This window comes from Hemicordylus capensis, chromosome 11, assembly GCF_027244095.1.
Source record: "Hemicordylus capensis ecotype Gifberg chromosome 11, rHemCap1.1.pri, whole genome shotgun sequence".
Classification (NCBI taxonomy): Eukaryota; Metazoa; Chordata; class Lepidosauria; order Squamata; family Cordylidae; genus Hemicordylus; species Hemicordylus capensis.
The window spans coordinates 9,388,456-9,405,186 of NC_069667.1; the positions used below are offsets into that span (position 1 = coordinate 9,388,456).

Consider the following 16,731-nt stretch of genomic DNA (forward strand, 5'->3'; position numbering starts at 1 on the left):
GGTATCTTGCCTGTATTTCTACCTCTAGCAATGGACATTCTGGGCTGGATTTAAATACCTTGAGCCTGGGCAAATGCATAAGTCTTTTGAGAAAGAAACCTGGTTTACTTACACATTACTTCCTCATTCTGAAGAGGTGGATCATTGCCCTTGAAGGTGGTCTTTGTGGGTGCGAAGCCCCTATGGGGTTGAGGTGCTCTTCAAGGTGTTTTGGAATTGGACCCAGGACACCAATTACTACTGGGATTATTTTGGTCTTTTTCTGCCACAGCCTTTCAGTTTCAATTTGTAGATCTTTGTATTTTGTGATTTTTCTCTTTCTTTTTCTTCTATTCTGCTGTCACCTGGTATTGCTATGTTGATTATTTTGACTTGTTTTTCTTTCTTCTCAACTACATTAATATCTGGTGTATTGTGTGGCAGATGTTTGTCTGTTTGTAGTCGGAAGTTCCATAATATTTTTGCATCTTCATTTTCTACAACTTTTTCAATTTTATGGTCCCACCAACTTTTGGCTACAGATAGCTTGTATTTTTTGCAGATATTGTTGATGTTGTTGTTGTAATTTCTTGTTTACACAGCCATACAGGTGTTATTGGCTGGTTTGTTGTCTCCAGAGATCAAGTCCTTCCTAAGGACCTGGGATGGCTGGATTTTATTATCAATATTGTTGTGGTTGTTATCGTCACAGAACATAGGCTCTTCCCAGTAAAGCTGTTTTTTGTAATTGGCTGATGGTGATTTCTGTGGCCACTATGGTTTTGAGGTGCTCTTCAAGGTGTTTTGGAAATGCATCTAGGGCGCCAATTACTACTGGGATTATTTTGGTCTTCTCCTGCCACAGCCTTTCAATTTCCTTTTGTAGATCTTTGTGTTGTTGTTGTTGTTGTTTGTTTCATTATTATTATATTCATTCATTCATTCACACAGCCAGACAGGTGTTATTGACTGGTTTGTTTTATCCAGACATCGAGTCCTTCCCAAGGACCTGGGATGGCTGAATTTTATTGTCAATGTTGTTGCTGCTGTTATAGATATCGTCGCAGAATATAGGCTGTTCCCAGTAAAGTTGCTTTTTGTAATTGGCTGATGGTGATTTCTGTGGCCCCTATGGTGTTGAGGTGCTCTTCAAGGTCTTTTGGAACTGCACCCAGGGCGCCAATTACCACTGGGATTATTTTGGTCTTTTTCTGCCACAGCCTTTCAATTTCAATTTGTAGATCTTTGTATTTTGTGATTTTTTTCTATTTCTTTTTCTTCTATTCTGCTAGCCCCTGGTATTGCTATGTCGATTATTTTGACTTGTTTTTCTTTCTTCTCGACTACAGTTATATCTGGTGTATTGTGTGGCAGATGTTTGTTTGTCTGTAGTCGGAAGCCCCATAATATTTTTACATCTTCATTTTCTTTAACTTTTTCAATTTTATGGTCCCACCAATATTTGGCTACAGGTAGTTTGTATTTTTTGCAGATGTTTCAGTGTATCATCCCTGCCACCTTGTCATGCCTTTGTTTGTAGTCAGTCTGTGCGATCTTTTTACAGCAGTTGATTAGGTGGTCCACGGTTTCATCTGCTTCTTTACAGAGGCGGCACTTGCTGTTTGTTGTTGATTTTTCGACTTTTGCTCTTATTGCATTTGTTCTTAGTGCCTGTTCTTGTGCAGCCAGTATTAAACCCTCTGTTTCTTTCTTTAAGTTGCCATTCTTAAGCCATTGCCACTTGGTGATGTCTGATTTTCCAGTTATATTGTGCCAATATTGACCATGCAATGGCTTATTTTTCCATTTTTCTGCTCGGTTCTTGACTTGTTCTTTCTTGTAGGCCTGCTTTGTTTCATTGGTGTTGAATAGTTTCTTGTTCTTGACCATTTGAAGTGCATCTTCTTCACTGTCCTTGATATATTCTGCAAGGCCTCTTTTCTCCTCCTCTACTGTTTGATGGACTTGAAGCATTCCTCCTCCACCTGAGCGGCAAGGGAGGTATAGCCTATCTACATCACTGCGGGGGCGCAGAGCATGATTGATGGTCATAATTTTCCTGGTCTTACGATCTAGCATCTCTCACTCTGCCTGGGTCCAGTCTATTATTCCTGCAGTGTATCTGATAACAGGTATAGCCCAGGTGTTTATGGCATGTATGGTGTTCCCGCCATTGAGTTTGGACTTGAGGATTTTTCTAATGTATTCACTTCCCATTTTTCTTTTAACTTCAGTGTGTGCAATGTTATCAGCCTGGAGAATGCCCAAGTATTTGTAATGTTCTTTCTCTTCCAGGTTCTTGATGTTGCTTCCATTGGGCAGTTCTATTCCTTCTGTTTTTGTTATTTTCCCTCTGTTCATTATTAATGCAGTACACTTGTCTAGTCCAAACTCCATTGCTATATCACTACTGTGATATAGTGTTTAGTGTTTAGCAGTGATTCGATTTCTGACTGGGACTTTCCATACAACTTCAGATTGTCCATGTACAGCAGATGGTTTATTTTACTTGATGTTTTAGATGTTTGGTATCCAAGGCCTGTTTTTTTTAGTATTTGTGAGAGTGGAGTCATGGCGATTACTATTAATAATAATAATAATAATAATAATAATAATAATAATAATATATCCAAGTCTTAGCTTGTAGAAACCTACTGTTTGTTTACATCTACTCCTACTTGTGTTGATATGCTGTTGCTATAATGGAACTGCATTTGACCTGACCACTGTGAAAACTCCTTCTGCTGCAATATGTTCACATATTTGAAACAGCACTAGGACCAGAGGACTTGATTTGCTTGTACATTTGCTTGTTATGGAGAATCCTGAACTCTAATTGGCAGTTGTTGCCTTCATGGTCTCTTGCCTGTATTCCTGCCTCTAGGAACGGGCATTCTGGGCTGGATTTGAATACTTTTGAGCTTGGGCAAGTGCACAGGTCTTTAAAGAAAGAAACCTGTTTTACTTCCACAGAAAGGATCAGTGTGAGGAGATGGATCGGTGCCCTTGAAGACAGTCTTTGTGGGCGTGAAGCCAAAGAGGGAGAAACGGAATTCGACCCTATTATAGCATTGACCTGAAGCCTACTTAATTTCTCAAATGTTCATGCCTTGGTTTTATATACTTGTACAGTATCTCTCCATATATTATTAGATATATTTATTATTATAGATACCAAAGCCTTAACTTGTTCAAACCTATTATTTGTTTATGTCTATTTCTACTTGTATTGTATTCTTACTTCTGTCCGGAAGCTTACTTAATTTCTCAAGACATGTTCATGCCTTGGCTTTAAATAGTTGTATCCCTCTTTATAATATAACTAGTATTTTTAAGCCCGTTATAACAACGGGCGCTAGCCTTTTTACCCCCCTTTATGTGTTCTTCATCTTTTTTTTCTTTGTGTGTGTGTGTGTGTGTGTGTTTGTTTGTCTCTCCTGTCCCACCCTCCCTCCTGCCCCACACTCTGTCCTCTCTTCCTCCCCCTCCCACCCCGCTCACACCCTCCCCTTCCTGTCAGCCTCCTGCCCCAGTCCCTCCTGCCACCCTACTCCCTCTTGCCCTTCCCTTCCCCCTCCCCCTGCCTAACTCCCTCTTGCCCTTTCCCCTCCTCCTGCCCCACTCCCTCTTGCCCTCCCCCTCCCCCTGACCCACTCCCTCTTGCCCCACTCCCTCTTGCCCTCTCCCCTCCCCATGCCCCACTCCCTCTTGCCCCTCCACCCTGACCCACTCCCTCTTGGCCCTCCCTCTTCCCCTCTGCCCCACTCGTTCTTGCCCTCCTCCCTGCCCCATTCCCTCTTGCCCTCCCCCCTCCAACCCTCCCTCTTGCCCTGCCCCCTCCCCCACGCCCTCCCCCCTTCCCCCTCTCCCCTGCCCAGAAGAGTCTTGCGCTCCCCCCCCCCAACCTGGCAACTTTACTCACTGTTTTGAACGCGATGGAGAAAGGAGCTCGCAAGCAGAGCTCATTTCTCGGGCAAGCCTCTTCCCGGACTGTTGCATTGGGCGTAAAGGACGCCCAGCGGCAGTCTGGGCAGTGTCTTTGCCGAGAGAGGAGCTCTTTTTGTGAGCTCCTTTTTCCTCGGTCGTCGGGGTTGGTTCTTCTTTGGGTAAGGAGGTCTCGGGCAGCTGGGTGGGCGGTTGGCGGCGGCGGCCGCAGAGGCATTTTCCTGGGCCATGTTGGCCCTTGTTCATGTGTGGGGGAGCGGGGAAGGCGGGATCGGGCTACTGGGAGGGCGGTTGGCGGCGGCCGCCGCGGTGGCATTTTCCTGGGCCATGTTGGCCCTTGTTCATGGGGGGGGTGCGGGGATGTCGGGCTCTAGTGTGGGGAAGTCGGGCCCCAAAGTTTCCCCCCTGGCCGGCTTTAGCGGCGACGCCAGGCCTCGGCGGCGGCTCCGCCACCACCTCGGCCGGCTTCCCCCGCCGCCTCTTTCCCCTCCGCCTCTTTCCTATCTTCGCGGCGGCCGCTTCTGGCCCCGCCGTTTCCCTCGCCGCCTCTTCCCGGCTTCTTCTGAGCAGCCGCTTCTGGCCGCCCAAGATGTCCGCCGGGTACCGGCGAGCGTGTCTCCCTTGCCCTGTTCTGCGCCTGCGCTTCGCGCAGGTGCAGAACAGGGCAGGGAGGCACGAACACACGCTTGATGCCCGTCCACGGACGGACACCAAGCGTTTTATTAGAGATGATGACATATATTGATTGTTATATATACCGTAATCTTAAATTGTGCAAACCTACTTGGGTTTGGGGGGTATTGCTATGTATATGCTCTTGCTATGATGCAACTGGGTTCGACCGGGCCATTGTGAAAACTCCCAAGAAAATAGGTCTCAAGACATATTCATGCTCTTTTCAGAAGCATTTTCTTCCACTGTCTGTTTCCTTTGGGGTTTTATACTACAGAATGTCACTAGGGCCATAAGAAACATTCTCCCGATGGACCGACGCAATGCAGTTTGGAGTTGGAGGGAGCTTTCTTCCATATTGAGATGATGCATACCCTGACTGCTGTTGGAAAATGCCCAGCAGGCTGTTAGCACTTCTTTGCCCCTTGTGTGTCTGCACCGGAGCACTCTGGAATCAGACGCTTTTCTTCCTCTCTTCTCTTTTTATTGGCAAAACAAAGACCCCCAAATCCAAGCACCCAATCTTGGGCAGAGTGAGACTCAGGTGCGTGTTGTCCTTTGGGAAAGTTCCCAATGGTGTCTTTGAGAAGCCCTGGAAAGTAGCGCAGAGCCGTCCCTGGAGGTGTGTGGGGCTGTGGGCAAACAGGAACATGTGGGACCTCCTTCTCTAGCTTTTGCGGGGCCCTGGGCGAGGGCAGTTTTCAGGAGCCCCTATGATGTAGCAAGATTCAACTTTTTTAAAAGTTCATGCCAGCCAATCTTTGTAGCCAACCACTACTCTGCTAAAATGAAGGATTTCCAGCATCTTGTTCTCCTGAAGCCAATACCCCACACAACTGAGAGCCCGTGTGGGGGAGTAGGTAGAGTGCTGGATGAGACCTTGGGAGACCTGGGTTCAAATCCTTCTCTCCTCAGTTATAATACTCACTGGATGACTTTCATCCAGATACTCTCTCTCTCTCATCCCAACATACCTCACAGGATTGTTATCAGAATAAAAGTGCGGTGGCAGAACTGTGTACACCATCCTGAAGGAAGGGCAGGATATCAGTGGCATAAGAAAATACATGTCTGTGCACTTGCCATATACCTATTTATGTTGAGTATTAGCCACATTGCGACCTCCAGTGGAAGCTTCACATGTGCTGTGTGCGCCAAAACAGAAGGAAAAGTCACCTGCTTGCAATCAGTTTAGGCAAAATATATCTATGTCCCCCAACTGTGGTTTCAGACTAGGAAGCAGATTATTATTTAACATTTTATATCCAAGTGTGGCCACACCATAGTTTTTTATAAAGGCATTATAATATTAGCAGTTTTATTTTCAATCCCCTTCCTAATGATCCCTAGCATGGAATTGGCCTTTTTCACAGCTGCTGCACATTGAGTCGACACTTTCAACCAGCTGTCCACCAGGACCCCAAGATCCCTCTCCTGGTCAGTCACCAACAGCTCAGATCCCATCAGCGTATACTTGGTTGGTGGTTTTCATCCCAATGTGCATCACCTTACACTTGCCAACATTTTACCGCATTTGCAATTTTGTCGCCCACTCCCCCAGTTTGGAGATCCTTTTGGAGCTCCTCACAATCCCTTTTGGATTTCACTACCTGGAAGAGTTTGGTATCAACTGCAAATCTGGCCACCTCACTGCTTACTACCCCTGCTTCTAGATTAAAAAATTAAAAAGCACGGGTCCCAGTACAGATCCCTGGGGGACCCCACTTCTTACTTCCCTCCATTGCGAAAACTCTCAATTTATCCCTACCCTGTTTCCTTCCCGTCTTTCAACCAGTTAGCAATCCACACAGGTACTTGTCCCCTTATCCCCTGACCGCTAAGTTTCCTCAGGAGTCGTTGATGAGGAACTTCGTCAAAAGCTTTTTGGAAGTCCAGGTAGACTATGTCAACTGGATCACCTTGATCCACACATGTGTTGACTCCTCCTTCTCCTCTGCTGCTGAGGGTCTCCCTGGAGCTGCCCACGGGGGCCAAGGCAGCCCCCGCGATGGGCTCTACCCCCTCCGGGGGAGAAGACCCGGCTGACCCCCTCCCCCTCGCAGACTGAACGACGCCGCCTTTCACACATAGAGAGGCTGAGCGTGATGAGCCAATCCAGAAGCGAAACGGATCGGGCGGGCGGGCGGCGGGCAGGTAAGATGACCCTCTAGTAACCAGAGGACTCTGTGGGTGCCGCCAGGAGTCGAAATGGTCTTGACGACAGCGGCACACTTTACCATTCAAAAAGGAGGGGGGGAGTAGGACACCTGACGAGGGAGGGGAGAATGATGATGACAGACACGTGAGCGTATCAGATGACCCGACAGGGAATGCGGCGTCAGCGTCAGGAGAGCCCACCCGCAGGCCCCGCCTCCTCCTCCCCGCGCCCCCTCCGGCCCCGCCCCTTGCGCGCGGTGCTTGTCGGGAGGGAGGGGCGGAGAGGCCTCTTCCGGCTGGGGCTGGTGGCGGGCAGCGCGTGGCGCGGGCAAGAGGGCGGACGAGCCAGGTGGGTAGCGTGCTCGCGCGCGTGGGGCTGAGGGTGACCCCGCGGGCGGGGACCGAGGCAAGGGGGGGGCACGCTGGGCGCGTGGAGTGGGCCCCCCGCGCTGGCCTGAAGGTGCTGGCAGGCCCCGCTGCGTGACCCCAAGGGGACAAGAGGGATTCCCTCTTCCTCCGCCCCCGAGAAGCCGGGCGGGAGAAAAATCTCTAGGGTTGCCCGAGTTTCCCTCCTGGAGCCTGGAAGCCTTCCAGTCTAGACGGGGTGAGGAAAAGCCGCTGGCTGGCTACCCAGGAACCGGGGGGAGGGCATCCTCCTCCGTGCTGGGAAGGAGGCAGGCCCTTTCTTCTCTGGTGGCGCTGCTTGAAGACGGGGCTGCTGGGAGTGCACTCCGTGCATTCTCAGAGGCATTTTCTATGGAGGTACTGTATAAGATCTTTTTGTTGACTTTTCCTGCTTCCACTGACAGCCCCTCTTTTTTCCCTCCAAAAGTCTGTCTGAAGCCACGACTTGGTGATGTGGGGAGCCTGAATGCATTGATCTTTGGGGGAATGCCCTCGGCCCCATCTCGGAGGTGTTTTCACCTCTGCATGTCTGCACACATTGATTTTTCTGAGTGCAGCTCTGTGCTTAAAATAGGAATGTGTAAAAGAGCACATTGGGTTCTATACTCTACATAATAATATACTCTGATTCCTTCCTCTCAGTCAGGGGATTAACAATTTTTTGTGGTTGCTTTTCGTGCTGCTAGAATACTGTTGCATGTAGATTGCTTTCATGGGTGGTTAGACTGGGTTTAAATGTGGCCTGGGTGAGCATAAAGAACTTGCCTTGTGCATTTGCACATGTCTTCTTTAAACTGGGCCCTTATCTGCTATGTATTGCAAGGGTGGCAAGCCAGCACCTGCGGTGGCCAGAAATCCTTTCTGTGTACCAACTGCAAATGTTTAAGCAAAACACTGCTGAATGCGTACAGGTAAGTTCTTTTTGCCTGCATGTGTCACGTGTTGGACTTTAGCTACAGAGAATAACTAGCTGCGGTTAATTCCTGCCCTGGAGCTCATTTGCCTGTCCTTCAACTCCACGGTCTTGATCTTGCATAATTGGAGCACTTGTTGGTTCTTCACAGCCTCTGCCAGGCAGTGTGTTCTCTAATTTTTTTCATCAGTGTGCGGAATGAATTTTCTTCTAGGCGTCAGTATCAAGGCAGTGTATGCACATGTGCATTCAGAATGGGGCCTTCCCGATTCAGTCCAAGCAGGATCTAGAATTAACTGTGTGGATATGAAAAGTGAGCGTGCGCACACCTTAGAGGAAACACTACTGCTCTCTTGCTCTCCAAATACTGAGTGGTGGGGGCAGTATTGATGGCAAAAGCCTTCCGCTGAAAATTCTTCCCTTCTTGGTATCTCCAAGTATTGTCAGTTTGAATAGCTCAGGAAAAGGAAGACTGCCATTGTAGTAATAGAGGACAGATGGTTAGGCCTGGATTTGTCGGGCAGAAAAAGCAGAGCTAGTGTTGACTGCCATGTCTTCAGTTGACAGCTGGTCACCTGCCACCCCAGCAGAAGTTCTGGTTTTACTATAAAGCTGTTTTCTTTTTTCTTAGCTCTTCCGCCATTCACTGTGCCAGGGTGATCTGCAAAACCAGCCTCATCTCCCAAGGGCTAAATCTGGCACTTTATTCCTCCCTGCCACTCGTCCCACTCCAAATGACTGCACAGGCTTCTAAAAAGGGTTCTTTTGTTGTATATGGAGACTACACAGTAAAAATGAAGTCTGTGTAGGCCAGGCTGGTATTTATAAGAGCAAAGTGGTGTTCTTGGTATAGGGCATAATCGTAAGACTTAAGTTGACCTGCTACAGAGTGGATAGATGAGCTAGATGGAAGGTACATCATAAGCGCATGGGGAAGAAGGGTGTTTTTGTGAGGGTGAATGTTAAGAAAGAATTGAAGGGAGGGAAATGGGGAAAATACCCCCCCCCCCCGGAAGTGGGAAAATGAAAGGGGAAAACCTAGAAAGCATCTCTGACTTTTCTGAGCTGAAATAGGCGGTGGATATCTGTAGTCCTGATCTTCTGCCGTACCACCCATACCCTCCTTTCCTGCACTGCCCTATGCTGCAATTTGAATTCTGCATTGCTTTCTTACACTGTAGGAGGCAATAGGTTATCATCCTCTACTTGCTCCTGATAGACAGGTTAGATCCAGATAGAAGGATCAGGTAACAAGAAGTCTGGCCTCCCTCCCAGCAGGCATTGGGAGCAGGATCCCCAGTTCTGTTCCTGTCTTGCTTCCATCTGGCCTCCAGTAAGTGCTAACTTTCTCTTTTTCTTTTTCTTTTTTTACATAGGTTCTGTTTCCAAGAAACACAAGAAGAAGAAAGAAAGAAAATCTTTGCTAGCTGAAGATGTTGCTGTGAGTTTGCCTTAGTTTCCTTACTGTGCATATCCAGCTGCACTTAGGGCAACATCTTTTAACAGTCCTGTTCTCTTAAGTGTTGCCAGTTTTAAAAAAAAAATTGTTGTCTGAGCTTCTTGGGAAGATGCTGTTTGATCTGACACCCTGTACAAAGATGATCACTGAAAATGTATAATCTGTGATAGTTAATATTTGTCAGGCAGCATTTTGCAGTTTTGTTTTGGAGAGGCAGCTTGTTCTGAGCAAATGAATTCTTGCAAGAGCAGCTGTAGGATTTCTCCAGTAAATCCTAATTAATAATCCATCTTTTCCATTCTTCCTAGGACATTCAATACTCAGAAGAATTCTTTATCAAGCCTGAATCCAGAGTGGCTCAGCTGGACACATCACAGTGGCCTCTGCTTCTCAAGGTGAAGATAAGTGCAACTCATCTGTTTACAGAAATGGTCACAATGAAATGTAATGCATTCTAGCAGTTCACCATTTTTAAGTCATCACATTAGAACTAGTTTTCAAAGTTCCATTAAAACTCTCTTTTATGTAAGCCCTTAATTTTTCTGACAAAGAACAACTAGTTAACTTCTCTCATCTGGGCTGAAAAGGGTTCTTTTGAGAGCCAGTGTGGTGTAGTGGTTAGAGTGTTGGACTAGGACCAGGGAGATGAAATCTCCCTTCAGCCAGGAGCCTCACTGGTGACTCTGGGCCTTCTCTCTCAGCCTAACCTGCCTTACAGGGTGGTTCTGGGGGTAAGCATAACCCTATTCACTAACTGGGCTCCTTGGAGGAAGAAAATATATAGTTAAATAAACAAACGTGGGGCTATCTGATGGCTAGAGGCTACCTCCCAGGCTCAGAGGCAGGACACCTGTAAATACCAGTTACAGGGGAGCAACAACAGGTAAGGAGGCATGCCTTCATCTCCTGGTCATGAGCTTCCCAGAAGGATCCACTGGTGGGCTACTGTGGGAAATGGGATGCTGGACTAGAGAGGCTTTGGGTCTAATCTAGCAAGGCTGTTCTTCTATTCTCACTGGGAGCTGTAGATTACATTGGCTAAGAGCAGAAACTTCCAATCCCACTGAGCTCTTGAAAAGGACCGAGCAACTTGTAACTCATGCATGGTTTTTTAAAGCTTGATCTGGCAAGCTTTCATTAAATAAAATGTTGCACAGAGAGTGAAATATGGAATGATAGGTCTACGGTAGTTCTAGCACCAAGCAATTCGCCCAGTCCTACAACCAATCACTTTTGTAGTAGATTATTGGGTGGTTGGTTTTTGGCGTCATTGTATAATGGGTCGGTGTTCTTGTGTAAGAGAATATATGTCATGGTGGTTGTAAGATTTGTGTGGATTTTGGTTTGCTTTGGATTGTGCAGAATTTTGACAAGCTGAACCTAAGGACAGCGCACTACACACCCCTCCCCTCCGGCTGCAATCCCTTGAAAAGAGAGATTGCTGAGTATGTGAGGTAAGATCCTCTGGAAACCCAGAGTACATATTCCCCCTTTTGTGTGTTTCCTGCAACTTGGGCATGGCATTCAGTAATTCAGAATCTGAAGGGCATAAATGAGCACAAGATGAGCATAAATGGTAGGTGAAGTTCTTCTACCTACCCTGTAAGCCCTGGGGAGTGGGGTTCATGTAGTGACATGGCAATATTGGTCATGTGTCTATTTCCAGAATCCCAGGGCTGGGGGACCCTGCAGAGAATGGACATCCCTTTTTCCTCAACGTGCCTGTGTGTTTAGTCTTTTCCGATTGCTGGTTTTGCAACCTCTCTATTCTTGTTTTTGGCATAAGGTTGTTACTTTAAGACAAATGCATGTCTTAATTTCAGTCTTGTTCTTTGAAAAGTGAGCAGAGAATGACCTCTATAAAGGTGGCTGGGAGTAATCACTGTGGTTCTGTCCTAGGACGGGCTTCATCAACCTGGATAAACCATCCAATCCTTCTTCCCATGAGGTGGTGGCCTGGATCCGTCGCATCCTCCGTGTTGAGAAGACGGGACATAGTGGCACATTGGACCCCAAAGTGACAGGGTGCCTGATTGTCTGCATTGAGCGTGCAACACGGCTGGTCAAGTCTCAGCAAAGTGCAGGTATGCCGTCTGCTTTTTTCTCTTATTGGAAAACGATGGTGCATTGTTAAGTGTTGTGTCAGCCATAGCTGCTGCACAGAGGTGGAATAGTAAACTTCTTGTGGCCCCTCCTGACTGCTCTTTTGTCGTCTTCCAGGCAAAGAGTATGTGGGAATCGTACGGCTGCACAATGCAATAGAGAGTGAGGCTCAGCTTTCAAGGGTAAGTTCCCACAAGGCAGGAAAATCTGTTTCAGCTGCTGCCCTCCCATTTGTATAGACATGGCCTCGGTTCAGTTCAAAGTTTATTACGGTCTATGACCAGCACAACAAGGAAAGGCATGGACTAAAAACATGAACGATCATAGCAAAAATGTATTTAATTAGGTAATGAGAGTTATGACTGTAGATCAGTATGTGCTAAATGACTGCAGAGCCACAATTCTTTAGAGAAACTGCAGTGTAAAGTGGAATACAATTGCAACTGATGCTGTGAGGTTTTGGAGGTGGAATCCGAATTCTGTGCCAACTGAGAGCCAGATTTCTATAATCTGAATAAATTACACAAATTGAGTAGATTTTGGTTAGGTAACTGAATGTGTTGCATAATTCTGCTTTTGCCCATGAATAAAGCAGAGGAGAAGTTAGCAGATAATCCAAAGCTTCTAACTTTACGTAGGAAGTTGCCACATACTGGGTCAGACCATTGGTCCTCAGTATTGCTTTCACAGACTGGCAGCGGCTTCTCCAAGGTTGCAGGCAGGAATCTCTCAGCCCTCTCTTGCAGAAGCCAGGGAGGGAACTTGAAACCTTCTGCTCTTCCCAGAGCGGCTCCATCCCCTCAGGGGAAGATCTTACAGTGCTCACACTTCTAGTCTCCCATTCATATGCAACCAGGGCAGACCCTGCTTAGCTAAGGGACAAGTCATGCTTGCGACCACAAGACCAGCTCCCCTCTCCAGTTCTGTTTGGGGATGTTTGGTTTAGTATTGGTACTTACTTGGGCTGCCACTTGATTAAAGACCTCTTAGGCTGTTCAACAGCTCCCGTCATCCCTGGCCGCTGGGGCTGGGGTTGATGGGAGCTGTAGTCCAACAGCTAGAGAGCACAGAAGTCGTGCAGCTCTGGGCTGGAGGCTACTTCTCAGGTGCCGGTTTTTCAAGCTAGACCACTGACATGCTCTGCCCTTCCATTCAGGTGAATGCCATCTGCTACGGTGCAAAGATCATGCTGCCTGGCCTACTACGGTATGAAGATGGCATTGAGGTCAATCAGGAGATTGTTGTGATCACCACGAAAGGAGAGGCAATCTGCACAGGTGAGAAACCTGCGGCGGGCATCCAGATCCTCGTAGATGTGTGCACTTTGAATTGTGTGTTTGAGAAGCAGGTTGAGTTAGACCATCTAGCCCAGTGCTGTCTGCTCTGACCAGCAGTGGCTCTCCGAGATCCTAGGCTGAAGCATTTTACATTTTATGTCGTTCTGCTTGAACTGAAGATTGCGGGGACTGAACCCAGGACTGTCTGCTTGCAGAGTGTGGGTTCTGCCATCATACTTGACTGTGCTTAGCTACACGAGAGAACTACCCAGAATAACTAGGGTGATTTATTGATTGTCGGATCCATAAACTTTGAGAAAGTTTATTGTCAGTTTATTGATTGTAGGATCCATAAACTTTGAGAAAGTTTATTGTCAGTTTATTGATTGTAGGATCAATAAACTTTGTGAATTTGTTTCCCGTTGCTTGTATCCTGCAGGGTTCTTTGCTCACTTGGCAGAGTGGAATACTTCTTTTTGGGTTACTCTTCCTCTACTCAAGATCCTTTCATGCAGCTGACTTGTTCTGACTTTTCCTCTGTGCGTGGTTTTCTCCTGTAAACCCAGAAGGGCTTGGTGGTTAATGATGGCATTTGCCTCTGATCTAAAACTGGCAGTAGGAGTGACACTGTTCACATTGCACCTGTATGGCAAATAAACCACAGTAGCTTTTGTTGTATAGTCTTAACAACCTTGTGTCTGTTGTGGTGTGCCACTTTGCATAACTCTTGTAAAAAAGTGACTAAAAGCATAATCAAAGTGACACTCTGCAGGGTCTATCTATCTATCTGACTGACTCCAAAGGCTCTAGGCAGTTAGAAAGAAGATGCATGCTTACACAGGTTATCACTCTAACCCAGGTGAGGAATCACAGGAAGAGAGCCACTCACAGTTAGCCTGTAAATCTACCCTTGTCTGGGGGTGACATTTGGTGAACAAAAAGAGAGTTTCTGTTAGAATGGCTGATACTACCCAACACTTCTGTTGGTCAAAAGGAATTCATTCCCTTGGTGTAGTGGTTAGAGTGCTGGACTAGGACCGGGGAGACCTGAGTTCAAATCCCCATTCAGCCATGAAACTAGCTGGGTGACTCTGGGCCAGTCACCTCTCTCTCAGCCTAACCTACTTCACAGGGTTGTTGTGAAAGAGAAACTCAAGTATGTAGTACACCGCTCTGGGCTCTTTGGAGGAGGAGTGGGATATAAATGTAAAATAATAATAATAATAATGTGCAGTGCTTTATAGGAAGAGCTATATAGTTACATAGGAGTATTGGAAGCTGCCTTATGTAGAGTCAGACCATGTTGTATATACTGACTGGCAGTGGCTCTCCAAGGAGTCAGGCAGGAGTCTTTCCCAGCTCCTATCTGGAGATGCTGCCAGGGACTGAACATGGGACCTGCTGCATGCAAGGCAGATGCTCTACCACTGAGCTATGGCCCATCCCCTGAAGGGAATATCATGCAGCAGACAGTGCTCACATGTTGTCGCCTATCCAAGGCAAACCCTGCCTAGCAAAGGGTTCATGCTTGTTAGCATAAAGCTTGTCTCTACACCCTTTGGCTATAGACAGTTGAGAAATGGTGGGCCTCCTTTTGGTTGGTTCCCAAGACTAGTATCTGAGCAGAAGAGCAGCTATGTTGGTTTGGGCCCAAGGCCCATCTAGTCTAGCATTCCTACAGCAGTCCATCATGCCTCTGGGGAACCCACAGGCCAGAGATGATAGCATGCCCACTCCCCTGCGACTGGGATCGGGATCTGGGACTCTGGAATCGCCTTGTGTGAATCATCTGTCCTTAGAGATTTCTTCGGCATCTCCCCTAACCTGCGCTTGCTCAGGGCTACATGTGAAATGATGATGAAGTTTATCCATTCTCGGAGTGTTGCTGCTCTGCCCTTCCTGCCACATCTGGATTCCTGTTCTAGGGTCCTGATGCTGTGTGGTCTCCAGACAGCCTCTGGCCTTGCAGTGTTCTGCTGAGGGCGAGGGGGCTGTTTGGCTGGCTTCTGGCTGGGCCTGGGCAGAGTGAGCAGGCCAGGGTCCCTTCCCGAGGGACTCTGACTCCGCCAAGAAGAATGAAACTTTCTGATCACATGCCACCCGGAAGCGCCTTTCTCTGGCAAAAAGTACAGAGTGCCTGAATAGAAGTAGATGGTATTAAGCACCCCGTACAGCTTGCCCTTTGCCAGATTGTCTCATTGTCTTGCACACACTCTGTGCACAGGTGTGCTTTAGTGTGAACTGTCTGGTGGGCAGTATATAATTGTAACAGTTGCTCAAAAGAAGAAACAAAAATTCCTCCTGCTTTCTAGAGGGGGAATGGGGCACAGTAGTAAAGGGACGGCGTAAGCCAGGAGCTCACACACTTGGCTCCCCAGCAGTTGGACTACAGCTCCCATTTCCCCCTGACATTCTGGCAAGGAGTGCTGGGAATTGTAGTTCAACATCATCTGGAGACCTGAATTTCAGAATCCCTGGAGTAAGCCTTACTGAAGTGGCTTGCACATGGACAGCTCAGGAGTAGGAGATCCATATGCTTGCTCTCCTCTTAGTGGGATTCTTACAAGCGGGTCTGGATAAGGGCCTTCGGCCAAATACTCTTCAACGCCAGATGTTTGCTATCTCATCTGCTCTTCAGCTTTCAGGGGTCCCGTCCTTGGCCGGGCATCCGCACATGCAGAGGTTCCTAAAAGGGGCCTCTGCACTCAGGCCTCCACCAGTCCCTCGCTTTCCCACGTGGGATTTAGGTCTGGTTCTCAGGGTGCTCACAAAACACCCCTTTGAGCCCATAAGAACGGTTTCATTGCAGCTCCTCACCCTGGAGGTTTTGTTTTTCGTAGCCATTACCTCTGCCCACCGGATCTCCGACCATGGCGCTTTATTGGTAAGGAAGGAGCCGTGCTTAGTCTTTCCGGATTATGTTCTTCTCTGTACTGACCCCACTTTTGTTCATAAGGTAAATTCTTTGTTTCATAGAACCCAGGAATTAATGCTTCCCTCCTTTTGTCCCAGTCCTTCCACTACAAAGGAGAAAGAATGGCATACCCAGGCCGTGCGCAGAGCGGTTCGTGTTTATCTCCGGCACACCAAGTCTATTAGGGTCTCTGACTCTTTCTTTGTTTCATTTAGAGATTGTACATTCACTTGGCATACACGACGGGGGGGGGGGGGGTGCCAGTACCTGAGGGGATTACTGCCCATTCCACAGGGAGTGCGGCTGCTACCGCTGCCTTTTCTGCCTTGGCTCCTCTGGCCGATATCTGCAGAGCAGCCACTTGGGCTACTATCTCAACCTTTATTAAGCATTATTATAAGATAGAGTGGGCCTCCGCGAATGCCTCTTTTGCGCGGCGAGTTTTGCAGCGGGCGGTTCCAGTTTAGGACCAGACTCCCAGTATCCCGCCCAATTTGAGAGCGGCCATGGTACGTCCCATAACCGTTTCGGATTCAATCCTCTTCTGAGGGAGAATGAATCGTTAGCACTTACCTGAATGGTCATTCTCCTCAGAAGTATGGATGGCATCCGACCCGGCCACTTGTTCGTCTGGTTGCTCCCTGCCTTTTCATCCAGTTCTTCCTGTTACCTGTATATATGTGGGGAGGTTCTTCCTCTTCAGGGGTGGTGGCGTCTCCCCCGAAGGGTGTGGAGTTAGCACAGAATGCTCTTATATATTTTTTCTGTCCAGGTTAGGCCCTTACTTGTTACTGTTCAGCTGTTGGCCTCTTGGGCATTTCCTTTTCTGTCTCAGGGATGAGGGGATTGCCCCTCCCTCCTGGAAGAGCTCTCTGATTGGCCCTGTCTCGGAGCAGGAGGTCCCCAC

The 16,731-nt window shown here is 47.7% G+C and overlaps 2 protein-coding genes and 1 non-coding gene across 6 annotated transcripts in view; all 3 read left to right on the plus strand.

Annotated features, from left to right (window-relative positions):
* Positions 1 to 3,165, plus strand: part of LOC128335745 (proteoglycan 4-like) — a 32,328-nt gene extending 29,163 nt beyond the window's left edge. For all 4 annotated transcript variants that reach the window (XM_053274468.1, XM_053274469.1, XM_053274470.1 and 1 more), the window contains one exon: positions 2,953 to 3,165. Coding sequence is in view for 1 of the 4 variants with exons in the window: in XM_053274469.1 (XP_053130444.1) it covers positions 2,953 to 2,967 (15 nt within the window). In the remaining 3 variants the exon portion in view is untranslated. The remainder of the gene's footprint in view (positions 1 to 2,952) is intronic.
* A 1,754-nt stretch (positions 3,166 to 4,919) lies between these two features.
* Positions 4,920 to 13,588, plus strand: LOC128335590 (H/ACA ribonucleoprotein complex subunit DKC1-like). Its single transcript, XM_053274133.1, has 9 exons — positions 4,920 to 4,924; positions 6,924 to 7,102; positions 9,448 to 9,512; positions 9,839 to 9,925; positions 10,893 to 10,984; positions 11,430 to 11,614; positions 11,751 to 11,815; positions 12,790 to 12,910; positions 13,350 to 13,588. The coding sequence occupies exons 1-9, from the start codon at positions 4,920 to 4,922 to the stop codon at positions 13,427 to 13,429; spliced, it is 879 nt and encodes a 292-aa protein (XP_053130108.1). The 3' UTR covers positions 13,430 to 13,588.
* A 1,168-nt stretch (positions 13,589 to 14,756) lies between these two features.
* LOC128335762 (small nucleolar RNA SNORD17) lies at positions 14,757 to 15,003 on the plus strand. The gene has a single exon (XR_008311717.1). It is a non-coding gene; the product is annotated as a small nucleolar RNA SNORD17 (small nucleolar RNA).
* Positions 15,004 to 16,731: the final 1,728 nt, after the last annotated feature.

Bases quoted from the DNA above. Each gene is read 5' to 3' on its own strand.
- LOC128335590 (XM_053274133.1), top strand. The intron at 7,103-9,447 runs GTGGGTAGCGTG...TTTTTTACATAG, and splicing joins CAAGAGGGCGGACGAGCCAG to GTTCTGTTTCCAAGAAACAC. The intron at 10,985-11,429 runs GTAAGATCCTCT...GTTCTGTCCTAG, and splicing joins GAGATTGCTGAGTATGTGAG to GACGGGCTTCATCAACCTGG.